The sequence below is a fragment of the Strigops habroptila genome, chromosome 1 (assembly GCF_004027225.2).
Source record: "Strigops habroptila isolate Jane chromosome 1, bStrHab1.2.pri, whole genome shotgun sequence".
NCBI classification, from domain to species: domain Eukaryota; kingdom Metazoa; phylum Chordata; class Aves; order Psittaciformes; family Psittacidae; genus Strigops; species Strigops habroptila.
The window spans coordinates 50,780,489-50,805,429 of record NC_044277.2 but is presented as its reverse complement, the minus strand read 5'-3'; the positions used below and the strand labels follow the sequence as shown (position 1 = coordinate 50,805,429).

The following is a 24,941-nucleotide window of genomic DNA, read 5'->3' as shown; positions in this document are numbered from 1 at the left end:
GTGAATGCCAAAATAGGCTCAAACTGCTTGGAAAAATGTCTGCAAACAAGCGTCTGCAAACAACTAGTGAAGACAGCAGCTGTACCATCTACAAGCAGGCAAGCAGCCTATTTGGGAGGGACTTGATTCCTCTCTACTCACGGCGCTGTGTGAGAAGTTTATGAATGCAGAAATTCTGGTCATTCAGTCTCAGGTACAGAATTTCAAGCATTTCATCTAACGTGGACAAGGCTCCGTTTCCTTCTGTTGTTGTACCCTGTGTAGCTGACTCATGTGAAACTATCAAATTAGATACTGCTTTTAGTTTATTTATAGAGCATTAAATAACAAAAATAGCAATGGTGAATTTAATGAGTTGTTCTTGCTGTAACCATAATCATCTACCATTCAGGAATAACAACACATGAGGTTGACAAAGAACGAGGCTGAAGGGGGACCGAGGGCTGTAGCTGTGAGATGCCTATTTTTCAATTATAGCCTACCCATAATTATGAAGAACAGTTTCCAATACTCAAAGATCAGATAAAGGCTTAGGGTTTTGACAAAATAAGTACATCACAGTAAACAGTGCTTGTTCACATTTGGCAAGCTTCGCAGTATTACGTCCAGTTTTCGTGTATTCAGATTGTATCTTGGTCTTGCAGGAAAGGTCATGGCATTTTCTGCAAGAGCGATGCTCGTATTGTCACTTGTAACTCATACAGACTTCAGGAATCTAACCATCACAAAAACACACAAGAACCCACTAACGCTTACAATACATTTTAAAACAGTCACCACTTAGAACACATTAGACACAAACCTTCAGCCTTTCCTGCATGCCACCTCCGGCGCCTCACACGTGGCTGCAGAACGGGGCACTTGTCATTCTTCCCTCCGGTTACACAACTTCCTAACAAACCAAGCGCATCCTAAAAAAGGCACTTTTTCCCCACAGATATCCCTGCAATTCAAACAGTCTGGAAAAGGTCTGTTGGTTCAACAGTTCCATGGTATCTACAGGCTAGCACATCAGACAGGAAAACAGCAAAACGACTTCAAAGCCTGAATGTTAACCTGCGCTAGCTGAGTACAGGCTAATTTCACAGGAAGAGTGTTTCACTCAGATACATGTTCAGGACATGTTTTCCTCTTGGTTACCCTTTTTCTGCAGAAGGCTATTTTACAGTAGATTGAAAATATACTTGCTTTTGGCAACTGATATGACTGCATATATTATCCCACAGACATGCTAGTGAAGGTGTTTTCTTATTCTTATGCTTCACCTTCAATAACACATATTTTTAACCCCAGGTCTTTTCAGAGGAAATTTCAGTGACCTTTATCTTTTGTCTTTTATTCTCAAATCCTTGTGCCACACGCCCAGGTTCAGACCAGTTATCGTGCTTCAGTTTTATATATGCAGCTATTCTACCTGTACTTCAAACACACCAGTGCTTGAGATGACTCGTAGGCTTCTCTGCTACTTTCCAGCACAGGGTGTTCATACGGTGTACAGCGTAGACATTCTTCGGTCACCTTTAGACAAGCAGGTTTCACCAGAAACTCGGATTCTCATGTGACACTGGTTCCTATTTCTTGTTCACTCCAATTACTCAGCAAAAGTAATTATCTCACTCGCGATAATTCAAATAAGCCGCTTAGTAGCAGCTGCTTAATCTGCACCTGCAATTTTATTATTATTTCCTGGTACTGCTAAATTTTAACAGCCTTTACTCCTACTGCTCACTGTAAACACTTTATAATATTATCAATAGCAAAAATCCAGCAGCGTTCAAGCATTTCCACACAGAAATGAGGAAGTCTTTCTCTCAGTCTGCAAGCTCACCAAACAGCTCTGACAAATTCAGACCACACAGCAAATACCTGGGACATTATATGAAAAATATGACACAGTTTATTGGGTTTGCATGGCGAGGGTTTGGAAGCAGGGGAGATACAGGGGTGGCTTCTTTAAGAAGCTGCTAGAAGCTTCCCCCATGTCTGACAGAGCCAATACCAGGTCTATCCAGGACGAAGCCACCTCTGGCCAAGGCCAAGCACATCAGTGCCTGAAGGAGGCTGTGAGCCCATGTGAAGCCCGTGCTGGAGCAGGATTCTGGCAGGACCTGTGGCCCCATGGAGAGAGGAGCCTACATTGGAGCAGGTTTGTTGCAGGACTTGTGACCCCGCGGGGGACCCACCCTAGACCATTTTGTGAAGAACTGCAGCCCATGGGAAGGACTCATGTTGGAGAAATTCATGGAGGACTGTGATGAGGGAGAAACCCCACGCTGGAGCAAGGGAAGGTGGATAAAGAAACAAAAACCCAATCCCTGCCCTCCGAGGGCTGGCCGAGCCTGCAGAGGAGGCACCAGATGAGGGCCAGGGCAGAGAGAGGCCAAACATGGGACAGGACTGCACAGAGCTGCCTCGGCACTGGGGCCAAGTTTTCAGGCACTGACTGGGCCTCAGACAGGCAGCTTGAGCACCACGTGGCACTGCCCCACATAGTGGTGTCACACCAGGAAACACCATTTCTGGCAGCAGCACCCGGCCAGCACCTGCAGCTCGGGCAGCAAGAGCTACAGCGGCTGCTGCTGCCGCCCGTTGACACCAGCACCCTCTGCACTTTGTGCCAGCACCAGCGAAACAGCCATCAGCAGCGCAGGCAGCAGCCACCAACAGCTTGTCCCAACTGCTGCTCAGCTGTGCCACACCCGCAGCGAAGGCACCAGAGCCGCGTGGCTGGAGAGCAGTAGGCCTGCCCCGCACAGCCCCACGGCCTAAGCACAGGCAGTGTGAGCGGGGTCCCGCACAAGAGCAGGCTGAGCCTGGATAGGAGGCGCCAGGTTAGGGCCGGGCAGGAGGGAGAGGGAAGTGGTGGGATGGGGCTGCAGGGAGCTGCCTCAGTGCTGGGGCCAAACTTGGAGGCACTGTGGGGGCCACTGTACCAGGGCAGCCTCCTCCATGCCATGCCTTGTCCTCTTCCTCCTGCCTGCAGGCAGCATCTCCCCTGGGAGCCCAATGCAGGTGTGCGCTTCAGGATGCCCAAGATGCCTGTAGATTCCCAGATACCTATGGATAAGGAAGTGAAACCCTGCTCCCAGCCCACCGAGTGCTGGCCGAGCCTGCAGAGGTGCCAGGTGAGGGCCAGGACAGGAGGGAGAGGCCGGTAGTGGGACGTGGCTGCACGGAAATGCCTCAGTGCCAGGGCCAGGCTTGCAGGCAGTGTCAGTGCTGCTGTGTCAGGGCAGCCACCTCCATCCCATGCCTCGTCTTCCTCCTCCTGCCTGCAGGCAGCATCTCTCTAGGGAGCCCACGGACGGTCTGCATCCGAGGACGCCCAACATGCCCGTGGATGCCCAAGATGAAGCAGGAGCTTCACTGCCTCAGATCCCTGGAGTACAGGCTGGAACACCACACATTGCCCCAGGAGCACATGACGAAGGAGACGCAGCAGCTTCTCCCTTGGCTCCGGCCCTCTGACCACAAACCTGTGCCCCAGCGCAGCTCTCGCCCCGCAGCCGTGCCCTGGACACCCAGAGCCGGCGCCGCTGCCAACGAGCGCTCGCCCCACAACCGCTTTTCAAGCCCCGGCCCCGCCCCGGGCCGCGCGGGGCCCCAACGGTCCTCTCAGAGCCGCGGCGCTGCCTCTGCGGGCGCGAGCGCGACACGCCGCCGCCGCCGCGAGCGAGCGAGCGAGCGAGCGCCGCCTGCTCCCAGCCCGGCGCGGCGTGCCCGACGCGCGGCCCCGCCCCTCCGAGCGCCGTTCCCTCACGGCTCGCTCTCCGCCTCTGAACCGAGCCCGCGCCGCGCGCTGCGCGCCGCCAGACGGGGTGGAGGGGTGTGGCAGGGACCCGTACGGTCCCGGTACCCCGGAGGTAACGTGGTGAGAGGTGAGATCAAGTGCTCTGAAAGCCAGAGCGGGCAAGAGTATTTGAACATAAGAAGAATGGAAAGCTGTCACATCCTCGCTCTGGTCCTTCTGCGCTAATGATCTTATGAGAGGGAAATGGGACCCAAGTCTTACTTGAGTTATTGCCTGCAAGCAACATACTGTACGTTTCAGGAAAAGCCAAGTAATTGGCTAAGCTGGCTTCGTGGTTAAATTGCTCCTGCAAAACAGGCAAGCAAAAAGTTTCAATAGCAGTTCAATAGAACTGCAAGTGAATATTGCTGAATCAAAGCAGCCTGCCATGCCTAAGGCTGTTATGATATATTTAGCCTCTGTGTTGATTGTACATAACCCTGTCAATCTTGTAACTATTACAGCAAAACACACGAACATATGTAATGTTAACACTCAGTGTAGTTGCCTAACAGGCAGCATACCAACCCAAAGATCTAACAGGTGTTCCTGATTGGTGTGGTGCATGAAATACTTCAATATGGTACACATAAAGTCGCTGATTAAATTGAAAAAAAAAAAAGTAAAAAGCGGCATTAACTTGCCAAGCTGTATGCTCTTAAGCTAATAAATTTACTTCCTTTACTGAGATGAATAACATCTACAGAACCTATAGTCTGTGTAAGAGGTGATGTTATAGCTGCTGTCATTTCACTCTTATATCTGCCAAGTTTCAGTCTGTTTGAAAGACTTCTCTGAAATCAGGGCTTGTACTTTTAAGGTACCAAACACATGGCCTAAGCTGCTTCCGGTGCGTGCTAGGACTAGTCCCATAGACATTGATGGGAGAAATTAACAGGGTGGTCTAACAGAAACAGCAGCCACGCTCTCTCATATGGATGTATCTGGAGCAAGAATTACAGCACACTGATTTTGTGTGGTACTCAGTTGCCAGCTGGGGTTAAATCATCACAAATGTGTATGAAATCTTCCTTGTTGTCATTTTATCAGGTATGAAAGCATGTAGTTGCACACACATACGGCTGACACAAAGAAATCTGGTTTAATTCTGTTACTAACCATATCCCTTATTAATGTGAGAGCAAATCTGGAAATTGCCGCAGTTGGAAAATATCTCTAACTAAAGAAGTGCATAAATAACCCTGACAATCATTTCAGTGACTGCTACCATTATGGGCAGCGCTGGACAGCATGTGGAAAATTCTGGTTTGATTATGGTAAGCTCAGAAAATGCTTGCCAATATTCAGTAGCAGTGTACCACGCACTTGCTTTATTTGCACATATCTCCACCTAATGGGTATGAACATAAACAATGACTACTTGCATTTGATTTAGGGAGATATGATAATTGAGATGGAAAAGCCTATGAAGAGACAGAACCTCTCTTAAAGCACTATATAGATTTTCCATTGACTTCACCTGCATGAGACACACCATTTCAAGGATGATCCAGACTGGAAGCATTACTTTCCGTAACAGCCAGAGCTATTATGCTGATACTGTGAAAATGGTTCTTCTCTGTCCTCCCTGTCTCTTTCTCCGTTGACTTACATTACATACAGATACTGGGACTGAGAAGGTTCTATAACAATCATTCCTGAACTGCGTATGTATATCCTGTTATTTATGCAAGGCCTTTGAGCAGTGGCTGTATCTTCTTCAGTATCACAGTTGGATGATTAGTGACTTTGTTGTGAAGCTCCACTAGGCTTTTCTGAAAAGAGGTTCTTTTTTTAGCATGTGTTTCTCTTCCATATTTCTGAGACCATCTCTCTGCATTCACATCAAAATAAAACAGGAAAGAAAACTGCAGAAGCTGGAAAAGCAGAGAACAACACTTATCCATCCACCTTGAATTCTGTGAGTAATAAACTGGAATTGAACAGTAAATACAGATTAGTTTAGTTGCCAATGCATAAAATAATCAGACCATAAGTTTGCAAATTCTGCTGCAGATGTCCTATAAGTGATTAATGTAATCCCAATTTATTCTGAAATCATAGCACATATCAAGCTTATTCCGTTACCATCACAGGTTGTAGCTATATCACTAACACTGTAGTTATATCAGCTTTGGCTGAGATGTTGGTGGGCATTTAAGTTCAAAGTATGCATTAGGTAAAGCAGAATGAATAATGTTTGTGATGACCATAAGGCATGATTGCTATTAATTTCTTTGCATTTACAGAGACTGAGCAATGTTCACTTGCTCCAAGTAGTTTGGCAGTTACAGCTGCTGGAAATATTTGTATCTGTCCTGTGGAAAAGACTCTAACAGACTGTGGTTATAAAACCTAAACTGTTCAAACCAAGCAAATGTAACTTCTGCTTATTTCCATGGAACTAATAATTCACCCAAGCCAATAAAATATCGCAAGTTATGTTTCTTGTATTTTGTGCAACTTGCACAGGAGCACACAACCTGATTGTGACTATAAAGTCCACGTGCATTCAACATTGTGTATCATTTTGAAAAATACACATATTCTGGGGACACAAGCAGTGAAAAGAACTTCAGTCAAACAAGCTGTTAAGAACAGTCTGTTTTGGCAGAAATTTTGACAATCCTGTGGATGAACTACCAAGGCTGTTCTCGGACAAAGTCCGGCTGCACATCGTCACAGAAGGGGAAGTGGCACACCACAGCCAATTATCATTCCAGCGTGCAGCAGCTACATCCCATGGGATCTTTCCCAATCTTCCCCATGTAGGCAAGCTCTTCAGATTTGGAAAAATCATAGGTTTCCTGACTCAGCAAGAAGTACTCGGCAGTGCTATAACTTCTTGCTGCAGCAGACCAATTGTAAATTGAACTGTTTGCACCATACCTTTTTTTATGCCATAGTTGTTACAGTTCTCATTTTGGTAACTGTGTTTACCAGTATACATAAGGATATACGTTATCCCTGGGGATTCTTGTACATCAGTCAAATACATCTACACAGTTCTCTCAGAGGTTAAAGTCAGATTGTTTTGCCATAGGTTAAACATTACGAGCTACAACATACTGGGATATTTTCAGGCTTCTCCAATGATGGCAAAGCCAACTACAGCTATTAGGGTGCCCTGAAACACTAGTGAAGACTGCTGTGTTTAAAGTCAATAGCAAAACACAGGCAGGCCTAAGCTTCAGAAAGCTGTTGTATTAGATTTTTTGGAGTTGGACTTCATAGGAAACTAGTTGGGAAAAAAAACCCCAAAACAAAACACCACCAAAATTGGTGGTGTATGCTCTGGATCTAGTTCTGGTAAGAACCAAGTTAAAAAAACAAACAGAACCCCAAAAAAACAACAACAAACCCCCCCAAACACTAGTCACTTTGCTAGGGATATTCTACTCTGGTAATTCCTTTCCATATAAAGGCAAAATGTAAAGGCCTTTACAAAGTGAGGAGAATTTAAACTACTGAATAATGTGATCCCTTGAAATCACTTGTGGCCATCTGTCATACCTGACACTATGGTCCACACTCAGAGTACAGGAAAGTATTTTGTTGACCACTATATATTATTTGCTCATAACTGCCCTTTTTTTTTTTTTTTTTAATGTTTGCAGTCCAGTAAATATTGAGGACTCTTTAACAAGCCTCTGGAAGATGCTGAGCAGCCAAAAACAAGTGAAAGGGGAGAAAATGGGAGAGCTGCTTAAGTTGTGTTATCTCAAGTTAGTATTTTCTGCACATCATCACTTTTATCTAGTTATCCTTGGCTCCCTTAATGATTTAGAAAACTGTGGCAAAGTAATTTGTTGAAGATTGCACAACTAAAGAAGTATTGATGGTGGTTCAAATCTCTTATCCCTATCAGGCAGCCGTTTTCCTTCCAGATATGTTTTTAAATTAAAAGTGTGAACTATTAATTTGGATGTATTCCAGAGATTATTTGAAGTGGTTATAGGAGGAATGGCTGGCATACACAAAGTAAGTGATTGCCGACTATTTTCTCTTAGCTATCCTACCTGCAGTTTTCACTTCATATGACACTAAATTCTGATCTTTTGTAAAGAATTTTTGGGTGTTTCTGAGATGATGAAAATCATTCTTATCTACAGAATATGTACCTACGGGTAAGTAAGGGTTTCTCTGTACCCACCAAATCCTATAACCAACAGTTAGTCTCCTTTCATACTGAAATATCACAATGAGGTGCAAAAATGATCACAGGAATTTTTATTATTTTTTTTTTTTAATCTGGAAAGGAATGTAGTTGAAGCCAATGCCTCTTCTGGTAACCTTTATAACCTAAGCATCAACATGAGCACAGCTTAAGGGAAGAAAGAGAAGGAAGCAGAGGTGAGGTAATGACCTCTTAGAGAAGAAACGAGCACAGAATGCAGCTTTCTCATTCCCAATCAGGTTCTCAATCCATCGACAAAGCAAATACTTTTCCTTTTGTGGTACTTTTTAATGCCTATTAATAATTTACTATTTTAATTTCATGTAAGAAGCTAATGGTCTTGCTATTTTTTCTCTTTAAAAAAGCACAGAAATATAGACTTACATTAACTCTGTGATCCTACACTGCTAAAAGAAAGCTCCAAAATTCTGACATGGTAGTGATTTAAAAATTAAAGTATTTGAGAACTCAAGGGATTGTAAACTTTAACAGAGGAATGAAGCCAAAACCACTAAGCAATTAATGCATTGTTTCTTTTGGGCAAGACAAGTAGCCATACGATGCAGAGATGAAGAATATATTAATAATGAACATTGGAGGTGATCCAGACTAGGTCACAGGGGATTGCTTCAGTTTTAAACAGTAAATCTAAAAGGATTCAGCATAGTCATTGTCATAGTCATATTATTCCACAAACTTTGTTCACACTGAATAACACAGAAGGATGCAAATAACTTGAATACATTTAATAGAAATAATCACTTAATTAAATACAGGTTTTGCAAAATCCAGTCCTGAGAAAGCAGACAAAGGCAGTAATAATACCTATATTGATTCTAATAAAGGACTTTTCTTTTTCCAAACTCTCATCAAACTAAATGGAGAGGTAGGGTTTTTTCATAAGAAAAGAGACTGATAATTTACAGTATTTATCAGAATATTTATACAGATTTATCAGAATAAAACTCCACTACATCTGAAGAGAGCTAAAATATGCTCAATCCTATTCTTAACACAGCCTGACACTGTCTCCATGGAAATCAATGGGAGCCATTCTTGGTACTTTAGTGGATGTTGGATGAGATCTCTGAACACTATGACAGTTGGGAAGGACCTAAAAATTAGAGTGGCAAACTAGAAATAAACAAAATGTAGGTTTAGGTTTTTCTTTCATACTCTAACATACACCTCTTTAATGTAATGTTGAGGACTGCTAAGACACAAAGGCAGGCAACTTTGTAAACTAAAACCCTTTTTCCTCCTCTCCCCTAAAAATGTACTTATGCTATTATTTTACTTTAAATTAGCAAATTTATTTTCTAAATACTGTTACATAGACAGCTGTGGAAAAAGATCTTCGTAATGGGTTTAAAAGGTAATTGCATAGCTCCATATATTTTTCTCAATCAAAATTTGAGTTTGCTTTGCTAAATATGAAATGATGTGTTCAAAATTTCATGTTAGTTGATATGTCAGGTGTATCTATACACTGGATTATAAATTATGGGTTCACATGTACTTCCATTATGAGTGGCAATATTCCCACTGACTGTAAGAAAAAGGAGTCCAAGCAAATTACTGAGCAGCAAATTTTCTCAGTCTTACTCCTTTTCCTACCAGGCATATGGTAGTCTCATATTTGTCTGCATCTCAGGTAACACACGTAAATATAAGAAAGAAAATCCTTCCTGCAAAAATACATTGTATACTGCAACTGGATTATGACCAACATCCTGTATCTGCATTTATGAACAGAATATTGGTTCTTAATATGACAGGATCATGGCCCCTCCATACCTGTGCTGCCTTTTAGTATAGGTAGGACAAGTTTAATAGCCTAATGCGGAATCCTCTGTTCCTAAAGATCCTGAGTTACCATATTTTCATTAACTTGACATTGATACAAAGTGCCTTTCATTCTGCCAGTCCTTTACACAATTATTTGTTCATTGCATCCCTCACGAAGGGTTGACCCATGTAAAAGAAAAGAGTTAGGAACCGTTTCTTTAGATCAAGCAATAGAAGAATCTGATTTCTAAAAATTTAGGAATGTAACTTTGGTAATGGTCCATGCTGAGAGGAAAATCTGAGTGACTGAGCAGTTAAGAGTGCATTATAATGCAAATGCACAGAGCATCATGGTTAAGATTACTAAAATAACTTCAATTCTGCTTTCTTTACCCTTGAGGTGCTTAACTTCAAAGCATTATTTTTCTTTTAATGTAGGCCTTTGGCAGTTGCAGTATTTCATAGACTGGCAAACCAAAGACAACTATTACAGCTATCTAGTTTGACCTCCTATATAAAACAGGACACAATGTCACTTGCTGCTTTTACTTTGAGACAATTAAATAGTGTGTGACTAAGCATACCATTCAAAGGCATTAATTTTTTCACTTGAGGATTTCAAGAGATGGAGAATCCATTAGTTTTCTTGCTGGCTTGTTCCAACTGTTAATCACTCCCTCTGTTTAAAAAAATGTATGCTTCATTGCCTATCTGAATGGTTCCATGGTCTCAGCTTCCAGCTATAGGCAATTCAGGTCTTTTGTCTTCGGACCAAAGATCCATTTATTCACTCAGTATTTTCCCTCCATTAAATGTCTTAGTTGCCGTAATCAAATCATTCTAATGCATTCTTGTTCAGGAAGCTAAATAGCTTGTGCTTTTAAAGTCTCTCACTGTAAAACACTTCCTGCTGCCCTCCAAATAATTTTGAAGCTCTTTGCTGCTCTTTTTCTTTTTTTTTTTTTTTCTCTCAGAATATGGAAACCAGAAGTGTCTACTGTATTTCAACAGCAAATGAAAGACTGATATTCATCACCAGTCCACCAACCAAACCCATGACACCACTTCCCTATCACAGTTTACCCATATATATTCTTGGGCAAAATATATGTTCTTACATACATATATTCTTGGGCAAATATTATGCAGCCTCTTTGGGACAGGTACAGACCTATTACATTGTTGAGATTCATTTTATATTATATTTATTACATCCTCTTCTGCAAAACATTAATACAGAAAACCAATTTCATCCAACAACAAGGCCTGCTGCTACCCGTAGCAGAAGTACAAGCAGATGGTAAGGGGAACGATTTACTGTGGGACCTGCCACTACTCCAAGGCCAGGACCAACTGTGGAAATGCTGGGTTTTGATCTAAGGATGCTCAGACGAGCCTAGGCCAGTGGGACCCAGGAGGTGCTGCTGCCTTTACTAGACCTGTGCCAGTCCAACTTTGGACTAGAAAGTCATAAGAAGAAAGCTAGTTTTAATAACTGACATTACAGACCATTAGAATTAATTCTTTCTTCAGGACAGTTCATGACACCTTTACTACAAACAAAGGGACCGTCAGTTCAGGGAAGAGAAGTTGATACTGAAGACACTCCTTTCTCTGCACTTTCAATGGCTGGTAATGAAGGTTGCATGTTTGTCCATGGGACTAAGAAAGTAGAAAAGAAGAATCTTAACTCCTTCATGTTGCATGGCATCAGGATAACTCTTTTAGCTTTCTAGGCCCATTCATTCCCTGAAAATAAATCAAACACTCCTCCCATTATCTAAATCTTTCTTACTCTTGAACAGGTTACAATCAATGATACTTAACACTTCTGACAGAGCACTAAGCTTTTTTTGCCTCTGGCCTGAATCCAGCTCAGCTGAAATGTTTTTTCTGTGGTTATGAACTTTTTTCTGGTGATGCGTTTTCCAGTGATCTTTAATGACTCCCGTGTTAGATGAGATCAGTTCTGAATTCCTCTGTAATCAATCAATAATAAAATTGTTCCCATGCTTTCTACAAATATTCAGATACAATAGTGAGATCAAAAATGCAGGTGCTAATGGGCTAGAACCTTTCTGATCTCCTGGGGGGAACGCGCTGGTGAAGGCTTGAAATGTGCGAACAAGAGTAGTCAGGGGAAGTGCTGACCATTCTAAAATTTCCACTTTTTCAAAACTGAAATTTTATGGCTGTTGTTAGCAAATGTGAAGAAACTCAATCACCTTTAAATAAAACGTCATACTGTACAAGCTGTTAGTTGTGTGAAGTTCTCCATCTCTCTTTACGCACGTGAATGCCAAAATAGGCTCAAACTGCTTGGAAAAATGTCTGCAAACAAGCGTCTGCAAACAACTAGTGAAGACAGCAGCTGTACCATCTACAAGCAGGCAAGCAGCCTATTTGGGAGGGACTTGATTCCTCTCTACTCACGGCGCTGTGTGAGAAGTTTATGAATGCAGAAATTCTGGTCATTCAGTCTCAGGTACAGAATTTCAAGCATTTCATGTAACGTGGACAAGGCTCTGTTTCCTTCTGTTGTTGTACCCTGTGTAGCTGACTCATGTGAAACTATCAAATTAGATACTGCTTTTAGTTTATTTATAGAGCATTAAATAACAAAAATAGCAATGGTGAATTTAATGAGTTGTTCTTGCTGTAACCATAATCATCCACCATTCAGGAATAACAACACATGAAGTTGACAAAGAATGAGGCTGAAGGGGGACCGAGGGCTGTAGCTGTGAGATGCCTATTTTTCAATTATAGCCTACCCATAATTATGAAGAACAGTTTCCAATACTCAAAGATCAGATAAAGGCTTAGGGTTTTGACAAAATAAGTACATCACAGTAAACAGTGCTTGTTCACATTTGGCAAGCTTCGCTCTTGCAGAAAATGCCATGGCTAAAAATTCACATTTGAATAAAGATTACTTTTGCATAGCCATGACAATACACATGATAACGTGGTAACCACAACTCCACCTCAGAGTTAAACTGTTTTCCTCTGCCCATTCTCACACCAGCACATCATTCCTCCAAAAAAATTTGTCTGCCCTACTTACACATGCTGGACATCACGTAAAGAATTCAGAGAGTGGTAGTCTCTTCATTTAACTGCATACTGAAAGACCCTGCCTTGCACATGAAACATGGCTGAAACTGAAACCACTGGGTTAGTCTTCTAGAACCAGATGGCACATGTGCTCTGTAAAGCAAAAGTATACCTGACCTGTGAAGGAGAAATCTGTTCTCTTTTGATAGATCAGGCCCGAGGAAGCTGTTATACCGACCAGTCGTTTCTTAGGACTGTGTTCATAACATTAGGTCTGCAACACAAACAGGAATCAAGCACAGAAACAGCTCTCACCTAGTGAATATTAACTAATCCACCAAAATGTCTCCTATTCTGCTTATATTTTACATGCTTAAAAGTCAAGAAATATCCAGGTTAAAACAGAATGTGTAATTTTAGGCTCCTGCTCATTTGATAACATCTTTACCTAGGATGAAGGATCCAAATATATGTAGCACTCTTTCTTTCTCCTCTGGGACATCTTGTATCTGCTTAGTGTCCTCTTTCCAAAGCAGGGTGCTGTGGTATGATGGACAGTAGCCATTGCTGCTCTCTAAAGTCTCTACCTGTAGCACTTCTCAGCTTCAGCAACAGAGCTCAGGATCACGAATGAATAAGGCCGGGATATAATCTAAGGAAACACAGAGAGAATGCTGCAGGAGAGGAAGATAAAGTGAAATTTCATATTCCTCTGGTACTTGGCACTGGAAATTGGCATCCATCCCTCTTCACTCACTGTCCATATGGTTCCAATCAATTGAGGATGTGAGACAAAGTCAAGAAGTGGGTCTAGAGTAAGGTAATTGACAGCAAAAAGGAAGAAAGGAGATGAAAAATGAGAGGGTGGTGGGATTATAGAGAAGAAATAGCAAAAATTACTAAAGAAAGGGAGTGCAAACCCCAAGGCATGAAGAAATATACCCCAGAGAAGGTGAGGAGAACAGAGGTAGAGTCCGTCCAAGAGAGACAGTAACAAGGTATGTGAAGCCATGCAAGTTACAGCTAAACCAGACTATTTTGCTTGTAGAAACAGAAAGAACATGGAGTGCTTTGTGCATGTGCAAAGCACAAACTGCTGCGTTCACATATCTGCAACTTTTGACAAACATGTATCATCATGTATTACTATACATGACCGTAGGTAGATAAACATGTCACAGGGTGTACTAGAATTAATTGGTAAAAAAAGTATATAATTAAAATGCTATTCTACTTAGAATACAAAACTATTAACTAAGATTTGAGACATCGGGGTCTCTAGAGAGGACTTGTGTCCCTGCTGGCACAGGTGCAAACTATGAGTGCTCTTCGGCCACTCATTCAGATGGTGAGGTGGCCTCTCACCATCTCTAGTTGTACAGCTTAGCCAGGGGTTGTGCTGTCAATCTCCATCATCTACCCTCTGCTCCTCCTCATTTGCCTCTACTATTCCCTCTTCTGTGGAGATACTTGAAAACACAGAATTGGGTAAATGATGTGAAAACATGACTAACTCGCACGCAAATTTGCCACGTTGCTAAGGAAAACGCACACTGCAAGACGCATATGCTCCCTGACTGTCCTCCTCTGTCCTAGCACAGTCACTTAACTCGCACGAGGCTTATGTGGACCATCCTTGCTGACACTTGGGAATATGCTAACAGGCTCTGAGATTCCCTTTCACAAATACTGGGCATTTTGTATCTTCACTTTCACTCAGCCTGACAAGAAATCTGACCCATGAAAAGTGAACACAAAGAATCTATGTCCACCTTGTATGGTGACCTTTCCTGCAAGACCAAGATACAATCTGAATACATGAAAACTGGACGTAATACTGCAATGCTCGTATTGTCACTTGTAACTCATACAGACTTCAGGAATCTAACCATCACAAAAACACACAAGAACCCACTAACGCTTACAATACATTTTAAAACAGTCACCACTTAGAACACATTAGACACAAACCTTCAGCCTTTCCTGCATGCCACCTCCGGCGCCTCACACGTGGCTGCAGAACGGGGCACTTGTCATTCTTCCCTCCGGTTACACAACTTCCTAACAAACCAAGCGCATCCTAAAAAAGGTACTTTTTCCCCACAGATATCCCTGCAATTCAAACAGTCTGGAAAAGGCCTGCTGGTTCAACGGTTCCACGGTATCTACAGGCTGGTGCATCAGACAGGAAAACAGCAAAACGACTTCAAAGCCTGAATGTTAACCTGCGCTAGCTGGGTACAGGCTAATTTCACAGGAAGAGTGTTTCACTCGGATACATGTTCAGGACTGCACAGAGCTGCCTCGGCGCTGGGGCCAAGTTTTCAGGCATTGACTGGGCCTCAGACAGGCAGCTTGAGTACCACGTGGCACTGCCCCACATAGTGGTGTCACACCAGGAGACACCATTTCCGGCAGCAGCACCCGGCCAGCACCTGCAGCTCGGGCAGCAAGAGCTACAGCGGCTGCTGCTGCTGCCGCCCGTGACACCAGCACCCTCTGCACTTTGTGCCAGCACCAGCGAAACAGCCATCAGCAGCGCAGGCAGCAGCCACCAACAGCTTGTCCCAACTGCTGCTCAGCTGTGCCACACCCGCAGCGAAGGCACCAGAGCCGCGTGGCTGGAGAGCAGTAGGCCTGCCCCGCACAGCCCCATGGCCTAAGATGCAGTGGTGAAGGGGCACACACAGTGCGAGCGGAGTCCTGAGCAAGGACTGCACAAGGAGACAGGGACCCTGCTAGTAGCCAGCACCATGGCAGCACTGGGCTCATAGCTGGGCTCTGGTGGCAAGAGCAGGAACAGAGAAGGTCTGGGCAGCCAATGGCAGAAAGACTCCGGCCACTCAGCCCTCGCCTGATCTTCACGCTCATGGGGGCACTGGTGCTTCCAGGAGGAGGAACTCGGGGAGAGCAGCAGAGCATAACCCAGCAATGCTGGCAGCTCACGTCAAGGGCTGCCTCAACAGCAAGTCACTGGGGCTGCACCAGAAAGCATTTGCACAGTGTCTGGCCATCCAGCCCAACAAGATGAAGCCTTGAGACCTGTGGGAAAGAGCTGCGTGGCTGAAGCTCCTGAATAGGAGGAGCACCACACACCACTTGCTCCTGTGGCACAGGAACCAACTCGTCCTGGCTTTGGTGAGCAGGCTGCAGTAGCACATGTGGAGAGCCAGGCACCTGCACTGTAGAGTCCCACAGAAAAATTACACAATTCTTCAGATCACATTCAGGTGCATCATAAAAAAGTTCCAGTTCAGAGATGTGGTCGGGAAGAAGTCAAAGGCAGCAGGTTCCCCTGCCTTTGGCAAGCGGGACACAGCAGCACAGCCCTACAGAAAACAGCACAGATCTGCAGGTTACACCCAGAAACACTGTAAAAAAGTTCTGGTTCACGGATGTGGTTGAGGTGAAGTCAAAGGCACCAGCTTCTCCTGGCTTTGGCGAGCAGGCTCAGCAGCACACGCACAGAGCCTGGCACCTGCCCCGCAGCACCTCACAGCAACCGACGCAGTTGTGCAGCATGTAGTCAGGTGCATTGCTAGGGAACATATGGTATAATCTGTGGCTGTGGTGCAGGGAACCAGCCGGCAGCCTGTAGAATAGCAGGCCACGACCCACAGTGTGGATGCGTTGATGGCAGAAACGACACCTGCAACAGTTGAGCACTCCTAGCATCCTGTGGCTGCAGAGCCTCAGGGACAGTCCAGCACGGCCGTTGTCTCCCTGGCAGCACACGAGGATTAAGCGGGAGCTTCACTGCCTCAGATCCCTGGAGTACAGGCTGGAACACCACACATTGCCCCAGGAGCACAAGGAGACAGAGCAGCTTCTCCCTTGGCTCTGGCCCTCTGACCACAAACCTGTGCCCCAGTGCAGCTCTCGCCCCGCAGCCGTGCCCGGGACACTCAGAGCCGGCGCCGCCGCCAACGAGCGCTCGCCCCACAACCGCTTTTCAAGCCCCGGCCCCGCCCCGCCCGGGGCCGCGCGGGGCCCCAACGGTCCTCTCAGAGCCGCGGCGCTGCCCCTGCGGGCGCGAGCGCGACACGCTGCTGCCGCCGCGAGCGAGCGAGCGAGCGCCGCCTGGTCCCCGCCCGCCGCGGCGTGCCCGGCGCGCGGCCCCGCCCCTCCGAGCGCCGTTCCCTCACGGCTCGCTCCCCGCCTCTGAGCCGAGCCCGCGCCGCGCCCTGCGCGCCGCCAGACGTGGGGGGTGGGGGGGAGAGGGTGGGAGAGGAGAGGGGAGCGCCGCCGCCGGTCTCGCACACGCGGGCGCAGGCGCGACGGGAGCATATTCCCCCGGCGCCCTTTCGGCGAGGGCCGACCCTAGGCCCCACGGCGCGGGTTGCAGCTCCTCTCCTTCCGCCCGGCCGCTGCCTCCGCGACGCGGTCCCGCCGAGAGGAGCGATGGAGCGCGCGCAGACCCCTCTTCCACCACCGCCCCCGCCTCCCCCACGCTCCCCGGCACAGGCGCGCCCTGCCCGCACCGCGCATGCACGTACCCCCGCCCCCGGCGCGCGCGCGCGCACTGGGCGCTCGTGCAGGAGGCGGCGGTGACGATCGGAGAGACGCGCGCGGACGCCCCCTCCCCCCCCCAGGTCCCCCCTCCCCAAATTCCCCCCCCTCCTCCCTCCCTCCGTCCTTCCCTCCCTTCCTTTTCCCCCCCTTATCCCCGGCCCCCTCCCGCGTGGTGGCGGCAGCAGCACCGGCAGCCCCCCGCGCTCCCCGGGAAGTGCGGGTCCGCGCGCGCGCGGGCGGGCGGCAGGTAAGCGCGAGCCCTTTCCCTATTCCTCCACCCCCCCATCCTCCCCCCCCGCGCCCAGCGGCAGGGCCGCCTTTGCGGTGCGCGCGCGCGCGCGCCCCCTCACCCTCGCGCGCGCCACCCCCCCCGTGCGCTCTGCCGCCGCCTCCATCAGCCCCATGAGAGCTGGCACTGGGTGAGATGGAGGCGCCGCGGGCGCGCCCGCCGCCGCCTGCAGCAGCCCGGAGCACGTCGCGCGCCTCCCTCCCGCGCGCGCGGCGGGTGGGGGGAGGGCGAGGAGGAGGAGGACAAGTCCAGCGACGGATGCGCTCGTTGGGGCGCGCGCTCCCCGCGCGGCGGCCGCAACAAAGGGGCGCGCGGCCGCGGCCCGTCGGCGGCGCGGGCGCCGCGCGAGAACCGTTGGGGCGGGCAGGGGGAAGGGATGAGGGGGGTGGAGGCGCCGGCCCCGCGCAGTCCCGTGAGGCGGCGCGGCACGGGGCGGGTGTAGCGCCGGGCTCGCTCCGGAGAGGGGCCGCTTGCTGCTCGCGGGCGCCCCCGGCGACGGTCCGGGAGCGCGGGCGCCGCCTCCCTGCCGCAGGGCCGCGCCGGACCCTGGCGGTGGCGGCGCGGGTTCTCGTGGCGGCGGCGGCCCGGCTGGGCTGGGCTGCGCTGCGCCCCGCCGGGAACCCGCCTGCGCCGCGTCCTCGCCGGCGGGTGCATGGAGCGGGCGTGCGCCTGGCTGCCTCTGCGGGCACGGGCAGCGCATAAGCGCCGCGCCAGCGCGCCTCCAGAGCCGGGAGAGCTGCCGGGCTGAGGCACCGAGCGTGCCTCGGGCGGCGGCGGCAGGAGCTGCGAGAATAATTGTAACCCCGGACGTGTTTTCCCCGTTCCTGCGGTGGTAACGGCAGTGTATAAAGTGTGTGTGCGGGAATAATTAGAATCGCCCCATGGAATAAGTAACCTAGTGGCAAGGGGAATTTCCCCCTGGCTTCAGTCGGTGCTGGAGGTACTCTCCAGTGCCTGCCGTACTCTCGTCGCAGAGCAGTATCTGTTTCTCGCACCAATTACATGCCCCTGTCTATTCAGCAACGCTGTTTTCAGCCAATTACTACATCTTTAGCTGATTCTCGCTTAAGAAGTCTCAACAGAATTGTAGCAAAATTGTGTATTGTTTAACAAAACAGAGTGAGATTGCTGCTGGATTATTAGCAGTGACTTTTTGCTGTTTGCTTAAAAGCATGCAGCATTTTTCCCAGTTTACAAAGAATTCTATGAACAGATACTGTTGAAATAGTTGATTGTCCTCTCTTTGGTGCTGGATTGGTGCATTTTCCTGGGACAGCAGACCCAGACAGCCCAGAAAAATGCACACAGTGTTTCTTGGATTTGCTTTTCTTTGTGTATTTCAAATATTTATGTATCTGGCTATTTTAACATATTATTATTTAGGACTAAGAAAAGAATTTTGGCTTTCCTTAGCTTTTTTTTTTTTAGCCAGTGGCACTATATGCTGAGATGTGAAGGCATTTGTAGGGAACCAAGTGTTCCCATACCATGTTAAACACCCAGCGCCACGAGTGGAAATTGCATGCCTGTCATCTACTTCTGTTTTGTATATGGTCAAGGGAAAATTAGACTTCAGGAAAGAAGTTTCCAGTAGCTCTGTGTCAGGTGATGGAGGGTATCTTCTCAACCACATATGAAGTTTCCCTCCTCTCCGCTGCCTTTCCTGCTTCTGTCACAGTTAGATGCCTGTGGGAGATTGGGATTGAATAATTTCAGTTTTGTGTTATCCTTTTGCTATTCAAGTATCTCCACTGTGCTCTCGCAGCACAGAAGGCCAATCATGGCATGCCCAGCAGGTCGAGGGAGGTGATTCTGCACCTCTACTCTGCTCTGGCGAGACCCTACCTGGAATACTGCATCCAGCTATGGAGTCCTCAGTGCAGGAAAGATACGGACCTGTTAGAGAGGGTCCGGAGGAAGGCCATAAAAATGATCAGAGGAATGGAACACCTCTCCTGTGAGGAAAGGCTGAAAGAGTTGGTGTTGTTCAGCTTGGAGAAAAGAAGACTCCAGGGAGACCTTAAAAGGGCCTATAAGAAAGATGGGAGAGACTTTTTAGCAGGGCCTGTTGAAACACGACGGGGGGTACTGGTTTTAAACTAAAAGAGGGGAGATTCAGGCTGGGCGTGAGGAAGAAATTTTTTTACAGTGAGGGTGGTAAAACACTGGAACAGTTTGCCCAAAGAGGTGGTGGATGCCCCATCCCTGGAGACATTCAAGGCCAGGCTGGGTGTGTTTCTGGGCAACCTGATCTAGTTGAAGATGTCCCTGCCCACTGCAGGGGGGTTGGACTAGATGACCTTTGAAGGTCCCTTCCAACCCAAACTGTTCTGTGTTTGTATGATTGTTTGGAGATCTGGTATCTTTGGTGTCTCTTTCCCTGGTCCTGGATGCACCCCCATCCACAGCCCAGTCTGCTGTCCGTTGGGGTGCTTGGTCGGCTTGCCAGGCCCCCTCCGCTAAGCCTGCTCAGTCCACTGGTTCAGCAGAAGACTCACCACCTTCTTGATGCGTTTGTTACTGGGTTAGCTGTGGTGATCCCTGTAGAGGTTTTTTTCAGACTTTTAGATGTAGTGTAAAGTAAGTAGCAGGGATGTGGAGTCAGCAAACTGAAGTAGCCAGAGGCAAGTAAACACATGGCTTATGACCACAGCACTTTCAGGTCAATTTATGCAGTCGTCTCTAGAACTGGGTATTTTAACAGTACATTTTGTATAATTTTAAATAATTGGAAATGCTGTGTTTTAAGACACGAATTTAAAACAATTTTTGGAATAGATTTTATAATTGCTTAAAATGTTACTATCTTCCTGTCTTTCAGGCTGAAGGTGGCCCGTTGTGAGGATTAATCTGTCAGATATTTAATAATCATTTGTTCAGAAAATTTCCCACGTTGTTCATGGTAAGGCCTATATTTGTTATTTCACATTTTGTTTGTTATGCTGATACATTTAGAGTATTTCTTATACCTTGTTTTAGTATTAGCAATTCCTTTAGCTGTAAGAATGACTTCTGCTGCAGTTGGGAATTGCAGCTTCACAGAGAAAATTTCCAATCTTGGATAACTGAATTCATAAATATTTGAAACAAATAATTTATTCATACAAAAAAAAGTCCTTTATAAATCACTGTAAAGTGTCTAACCTAGAAAAAGACCTGTATTTATTCACAATTTTAAAAGAAGTTTGAGAGTAATGCTTTTATCATCTGAAAGGCTTTTTCTGGTTATATTGAGAAAAAAAAAAAGTATTTGGAAATTCTTTTAGTGTGTAAATGACATTTACACACTTTGGGATTTTATGACCTTGACTACTCTATAAAAATTACAAAACTTTCCTTTGTCATTTTACAGGAGTTTTTCATCAGTATGTCTGAAACCATTAAATATAATGACGATGATCACAAAACTGTGTTCCTGAAAACATTAAATGAACAACGTTTGGAAGGAGAATTTTGTGACATAGCTATCGTGGTTGAAGATGTTAAATTCCGAGCACACAGGTGCGTGCTTGCTGCCTGCAGTACCTACTTCAAAAAGCTTTTCAAAAAACTGGAAGTTGACAGTTCATCAGTAATAGAAATAGATTTTCTTCGTTCTGACATTTTTGAGGAAGTTCTCAATTACATGTATACTGCAAAGATTTCTGTTAAGAAAGAGGATGTAAATTTGATGATGTCTTCAGGCCAGATTCTTGGTATTCGATTTCTGGATAAACTCTGCTCTCAAAAACGTGATGTATCTAGTCCTGAAGAGAACACGCAGTCCAAGAGCAAGTACTGTCTAAAAATAAACCGTCCTATGGGGGAACCTAATGATACCCAAGATGACGAGGTGGAAGAAATTGGAGATCATGACGACAGTCCATCAGATGTGACGGTGGAAGGAACTCCCCCAAGTCAGGAAGATGGCAAATCACCTACCACTACCCTGAGAGTGCAAGAGGCAATCCTGAAAGAGTTGGGAAGTGAAGAGGTTCGAAAAGTCAACTGCTATGGCCAAGAAGTAGAGCCCATGGAAACAACCGAATCAAAAGACTTGGGATCTCAGACCCCTCAGCCTTTGACATTTAATGATGGCATAAGTGAAGTGAAAGATGAACAGACACCAGGCTGGACCACAGCAGCTGGAGATATGAAGTTTGAGTATTTGCTTTACGGTCACAGGGAACACATTGTATGTCAGGCTTGTGGTAAGACCTTTTCTGATGAAGCGCGATTGAGAAAACATGAAAAGCTACACACTGCTGATAGACCATTTGTTTGTGAAATGTGTACGAAGGGCTTTACCACACAAGCTCATTTGAAAGAGCACCTGAAAATACACACTGGTTACAAGCCTTACAGTTGTGAGGTATGTGGAAAGTCTTTTATTCGTGCACCAGATCTAAAAAAGCACGAAAGAGTTCACAGTAATGAGAGGCCGTTTGCATGCCATATGTGTGATAAAGCTTTCAAGCACAAGTCCCACCTAAAAGACCATGAAAGAAGACACCGAGGAGAGAAACCTTTTGTCTGCAGTTCCTGCACTAAAGCGTTTGCTAAAGCATCTGATCTAAAAAGGCATGAGAACAATATGCACAGTGAAAGAAAACAGGTTACGACAGCCAATTCCATCCAGAGTGAAACGGAACAGTTACAGGCAGCAGCTATGGCTGCTGAAGCAGAGCAGCAGTTAGAAACTATAGCTTGCAGTTAAAAGCTAAAGCGGAAACTTTATCAGAAATAATATAAGAAATTAAATTGAACAAAATCTATTGTTAGTATGCATTTAGACTGAGAATTATCTTTTCAAGAAAACATATTTTTAGAGGATTTGAATGCTACGTAGTAACAAATAGCATTGATTGGTTAGGCATTTTAAAACATTTCAGAGTTGGGTATTCTTAGAATATGAAATATTTTGCTGTCATTAGCAGTATAATGCACTAATACCTGGTCTAATTTGAGAATATGATCAAGTTCTCTATAAACCAGGCATCGTCGCTGGTTGATGTTTTATTTCATCCAGTATGGAATACTGCGTACGATGTAGACATCGAAATCAGTGAGTTATGTTTGAAAATGCTGGCATCTCAGAAAATAACAGACATGGAAAGGAAATACTTGATTTTCATAATTGTGAAGGTGTTATACCTACAGTTTTTGAGAAACAGACATTTATTCCCTAAGCTTTTTAATTCCTCCTTTTTTCACCTAATGTAGGTGCTTGCTACAACAGAGTGTAAGGGGGGGCAGAGGTCAAAATGAAATTGCTTCTTACTCCATTCCCTCAGATACCCTCTTATTGTAATCAAGGTGTCAAGTTTAATGAAATACTTGCTTTCCTGAAGAAAATGCATTATTCACAGTGGTCCTGGCTGGCAAAGCAGAAGGGTCACAGCATTCACCAATGTCATCTGTGGGGAAAGAGCCTGCCTCATTTGTTCCCGTGCTCACTCTTATGCAGGTCCCCTGAGATGGGACAGAGCCACAAAGCAGAAAGGGTGCAGCATGGAGAAGGAGACATGTTCCTTACCTGGACCCAGTAGAAATTCATTCAAGCTAATACAGCCTGAGGCTGTAGTTTTTATTATGCAGCTTTCCATTCACCTAACCTGGCACCACAGTTAAGGTAAAGGAGTGTTTCTGACAACAGAGAAGGACTAGCTGTACTGGTGAGTGACCGGGTGTCACTGCCAGACCTCCAGAGCTGCAGAGCACAGCCATAGGCTATTGCATACCTGCCCGCAGTGCGCAACCCAGTGTGTGTGTCATGGCTGGTCACACCAGCTCATAGGTCCTGTTTGAGTTTAAAAACTCCCACCTTCCAACACAGTAGCTTTCAGCAAGAGGGAGACTTCAGTGAGAGACTTCAGTCTTAATTGACCCAGAATCAGTGTTCACTAATACCTGTTACGTAGAATTGCCTGATTTTTGTTGGTTTTTTTGTTGGGGTTTTTTTTTTTCCTAGACAGGCTGGGTAGATGCTGCTAATTTAACTGTTAACTCACAGGTTCAACAAAGTAAGTGGTCTTTGGATTGCATTCTGCCGTGTGTAGTCAACAAAAGAAGACACAGTAACAGTCGTAATGTAATCCAAAGGGATATAGAGCCTTTGTTTTAAATTTGTAAATACTACAGCTGTTGTCAAAGCTTCATTTGAAGTTGGAATGGGCAAAAACCTGCGCTCTTGGGCATGTGGCCAGGTAACATTGGTCACTTGCAATACCTATAGCATAAGAAAGTGTTAGACCAGTTTCTGGTAAGTTGCCGTGTGGTAGATCACATCTTGCTTTTCTAACTTGAAATCGAAAATAGTGGTTTTGGAACTGTTCTATGGAACTTTGATTATTGGGGTTTTTTTGTTTGTTTGGCTTTTTTTACAGCTTCATTTTATTCATGTACTCATCAGGGTAAGCAGTTATCTTAAAATGCCAATAATTGTTTGAAAGCTGGTCTGTAAATAAAACATGAACTTAATATTTTAGAAAATGTAAACTTTGGACCTTTACCAATATATTTTTTTAAAATGTTGCTTCATTTTACATTCAGTAATTAGTTTGTAAACAAACTATACATTTTGTATCTGTGCAACATCAGAGGATGTGTATTCATTGCATTTTATTGGTTCTCTTGAGGAACATGATAAATGACCATTTTTAAAATGTTTTACTGTATATTATCATAGATATAAAGATAGTAGGTCCAAAATGGGATCTACTTTTTTTTTTCTAAATATATTTGTCTTGCTATGTTTTCTTACCTAAATTGCGTTTGCCTTATTTTTTTTTATATAGATGGTAAAATTGGGGTTGATAAGACTGTACAGAAGAGATCTGTTGTGATAAGAGTTCAAAAGTGTAAGAGATGAAGAAAGTTAAATTTTCTCTATGTCTTCTATGAAAATTGCAAGAAGCAATGAGCTTAAATTACAGGAGTGAACATTTACATGAGAAAAAAACCAAAACCTTAGAGGGTTGAATAATGAATTATTAGATCAGAATGCCTGGGAGCGTGCCTGAGACAGAGGATGTGATTCTGTCCAATTAATGGGTATTTTGCTGTTGGCTCTGTTGGGGCCAGATTAGTCTAATATTCCTAACAAGGTTTCCAACAGCGGGCAAATAGCTAATTAATGTGCATGCAGGAATGACAGAATGCTTTAGAAACATAGATGGCTACAATAACATTAGATACCAAGTAACTGTTTTTCTCAGAGTTAAGTAGCAAAAATATCACACATGGAATTAGTCCTGAACATAAACTTCTCTGTCTACGGTTTGTGAAGTCAGAGGCAGTTCTGTCTGTCATATATATAGGATAGCAAAAAATCAGTTACTCTTTCTGGC

The 24,941-nt window shown here is 45.3% G+C and overlaps 1 protein-coding gene and 1 long non-coding RNA gene across 3 annotated transcripts; one reads left to right on the top strand and one right to left on the bottom strand.

Moving 5' to 3' along the window:
- Window positions 1-8,698: 8,698 nt before the first annotated feature.
- Window positions 8,699-16,805, bottom strand: LOC115616162. Its single transcript, XR_003994221.1, has 3 exons — window positions 14,784-16,805; window positions 13,261-13,464; window positions 8,699-13,086 (listed from the first exon to the last, which is right to left on the bottom strand). It is a non-coding gene; the product is annotated as an uncharacterized LOC115616162 (long non-coding RNA).
- Window positions 16,806-17,121: 316 nt separating this feature from the next.
- ZBTB14 (zinc finger and BTB domain containing 14) lies at window positions 17,122-24,414 on the top strand. 2 transcript variants are annotated; one of them, XM_030504675.1, is made up of 3 exons: window positions 17,122-17,571; window positions 20,435-20,515; window positions 20,966-24,414. In XM_030504675.1, the coding sequence occupies exons 2-3, from the start codon at window positions 20,513-20,515 to the stop codon at window positions 22,307-22,309; spliced, it is 1,347 nt and encodes a 448-aa protein (XP_030360535.1). In that variant the 5' UTR covers window positions 17,122-17,571; window positions 20,435-20,512; the 3' UTR covers window positions 22,310-24,414. The 2 variants fall into 2 exon arrangements, with proteins under 2 accessions (XP_030360535.1, XP_030360545.1); XM_030504685.1 differs by lacking the exon at window positions 17,122-17,571 and having other exon boundaries at window positions 20,427-20,515.
- The last annotated feature ends 527 nt before the right edge of the window (window positions 24,415-24,941 follow it).